Genomic DNA, 2,500 nt, shown 5'->3' on the forward strand with positions numbered 1-2,500 from the left:
AGGACGGGAACAGCCACACAGGTTTCCTGACCACTACTGTCCCAGCCAGAATGGCGCGGGTGTGATGATACGTCTTACCTTAGCTCCCTTGAGTCCATAGGCGCCGGGGTCTCCTTTGGGACCTGGTCCACCCTGCAGGCCCTGAGAGACGAGAACCAGACACAGTACCTCACTTACATGATCAGAAGCAGCTGATAGCCAAACTCTCACTCGCTCACTCCTCGGTGTGTGTTTGTGTGTGTGTGTGTGTGTGTGTGTGTGTGTGTGTGTGTGTGTGTGTGTGTGTGTGTGTGTGTGTGTGTGTGTGTGTGTGTGTGTGTGTGTGTGGATGTGTGTGTGTATATGAGTGTTTGGATGTGTGTATTTACAGCATGGCTATATGCCTTCCTTTAAACAGTGTGTCAACGGAGAATGTAAACAATCTGATTTAGGACCCAAGGGGCTTAGCTTAGCGTCCCCTGGCGCCCTTCAGCCACAGGTCTCTAGAGGCAGGGCTAGAGCTGGTCCAGGGACTGTGTTAAACATGTCCTCACAGCTAATGGCTTATCTGTAAACAACTGAGTGAAAGGCTGGGATGGGGGAGGAGCAGGGATATATGCATGACGACAGGTGTCCTCGGGGAATAAGGAACTGAAGAAGTCAAAGGAGAGGAAGAGGGAATGGAAGAAGATGGTGACCACGGGAATGTATACTGAGGCCTTTTAAATGATTGCGTAACGTTTCCTCCTTGGGATTTGTCCGCCAGTTGTCATGTGTAAGTGCTGCTTGTATTCAGAGGCGTTGAACACGTAGAGAACAAGGCGAGAGCAGCGAGCCAAAACATGTTGCCACAAAATGGCTTCCATCTGGCAGTGATCTCTAGGGATTTGTGATGTCATGACGTCGGGGGCCTGAGACCGAGGGGAGGGCTGGGGGGGGTGGGGTTCAAAGGTGAAGTGCTTGATTCAAGAGGAGTGAACTCACATCGGCTCCAGGAGATCCTTTACAGCCGGAGAGACCTGGGAAACCGCTTTCCCCCTATCGGCCAGGGAGGAAGGAATGATGTCACAAACATCAAACGTCAAAACTTACTTAGAAAAACGAAATGCCAAATAATGCAGGTAAGACCACACGACGATAGGATGTGTAACGCACCTTCCGTCCGTCCACTCCGTCCGTTCCCCTGAATCCTTTGCCTCCCTGAAGGGAGAAAGAACAGGTTTGTGAGTGAAAAAGGAAAAAGGGTGAGGTCATTTGATTAAATCAGACTATGAGCCCCTATTAAAGGCTTACCTTGTAGCCTTTGTGTCCCCTTTCACCCTGTAGGAAAACAAAGAGTTTGGTTGGTCAGTCGGGTCCAACCATGTCTAATCAATGGTATTCGTGAATGATGACGTCATAAAATATGATGTTCAGGTTACTACCTTGTGGCCTCTGCCGCCTCTGTCTCCCTAAAAACAGAAGAAAAACAGTTACAATCATTTTAATACAAGATGATTCAGAATCGTTTGAAATGAGAGCCATTATCGACGCAATTCTTCATCTCTTCAGTAACGAATGACAACGCCATTGGTGCCATTGGTGCCATTGGTGGCCTGTGATTCCCTCAGGGCTCCTCTGATTGGCTGTGCTGGGTAAACCATTCAGATGTTGAGGTCGGAGCTGTGTATTGAGCCCTTATCGTACCTTCATCCCGGGGTAACCGATGGGACCTGGATCTCCAACGTTGCCCTGTAGCACAACAAGAACACAAACATAAATAAATCATCATTTACCATCTATAGTGGTATGCTACTACTCTGGGACATTAAAGTAGATTGAGGGAGGGTCACCAATCATCCCAATTCATACAAATTTTTCTCAAATATTTCTCTCACTATGTGTGGTTGTGTTTGATTGTTTTTCTTAGTTTGGGTTTTGTTCCATATCTGTGTTTAGGTTGGTCGGTTTTTACATATCTTTGTGGGTATTTTTTTGTGCATCTGTTTTGGGTGAGTTAGTTTGCGCATCTGTGTTTGGGTGTTTGTGTCCGTATCCGTCTTTTGATGTGTTAGTTGGTTACTGTACCTGTGTTTGGATGTGTTTTTATTTGTGTACCTGTTTTTGGATGCGTTTTATTTGTGCACGTGTGTTTGGATGCATTTTTTTTTGTGTACCTGTATTCGGATGCATTTGTTTGCGTGTCTGTGTCTGAATGTGTTTGTTTGCTGGGTTTGAGTGTCTGGTGCGTTGCTGTGTTTGAGTGTGTCGATGACCTACCACGGCCCCGATGCCTCCCTTCTCTCCGGGCATCCCAGGTCTGCCGGTCTCTCCCTGGAGGAACCACGGAGGAACATTTAGGTTTAGATTGACACCCCCCAATAGTCGCAGACTTATATCATGGGTTGATAATGATCGAAGAGGTTATAACATCTCACGTTGGAGCCGATATCTCCTTCACCTCCCTTGGGACCTCCTGGAGCCTGCAGAGTAAACACATTGTGTGAAATTCAATGAAATGTAAAGTCAATTAAAGTGAATA

The 2,500-nt window shown here is 46.9% G+C and overlaps 1 protein-coding gene across 1 annotated transcript in view; it reads right to left on the reverse strand.

Annotated features, from left to right (window-relative positions):
- col6a1 (collagen, type VI, alpha 1) overlaps positions 1 to 2,500 on the reverse strand; it is a 27,399-nt gene that overhangs the window by 19,535 nt on the left and 5,364 nt on the right. Inside the window, exons 8-15 of the mRNA XM_056596910.1 lie at positions 2,397 to 2,441; positions 2,239 to 2,292; positions 1,666 to 1,710; positions 1,404 to 1,430; positions 1,273 to 1,299; positions 1,135 to 1,179; positions 964 to 1,017; positions 79 to 141 (exon numbers count right to left, since the gene is read on the reverse strand). Of these exons, the coding sequence (XP_056452885.1) occupies positions 79 to 141; positions 964 to 1,017; positions 1,135 to 1,179; positions 1,273 to 1,299; positions 1,404 to 1,430; positions 1,666 to 1,710; positions 2,239 to 2,292; positions 2,397 to 2,441 (360 nt within the window). The remainder of the gene's footprint in view (positions 1 to 78; positions 142 to 963; positions 1,018 to 1,134; positions 1,180 to 1,272; positions 1,300 to 1,403; positions 1,431 to 1,665; positions 1,711 to 2,238; positions 2,293 to 2,396; positions 2,442 to 2,500) is intronic.

The sequence above is a fragment of the Gadus chalcogrammus genome, chromosome 8 (genome assembly GCF_026213295.1).
Source record: "Gadus chalcogrammus isolate NIFS_2021 chromosome 8, NIFS_Gcha_1.0, whole genome shotgun sequence".
Classification (NCBI taxonomy): Eukaryota; Metazoa; Chordata; class Actinopteri; order Gadiformes; family Gadidae; genus Gadus; species Gadus chalcogrammus.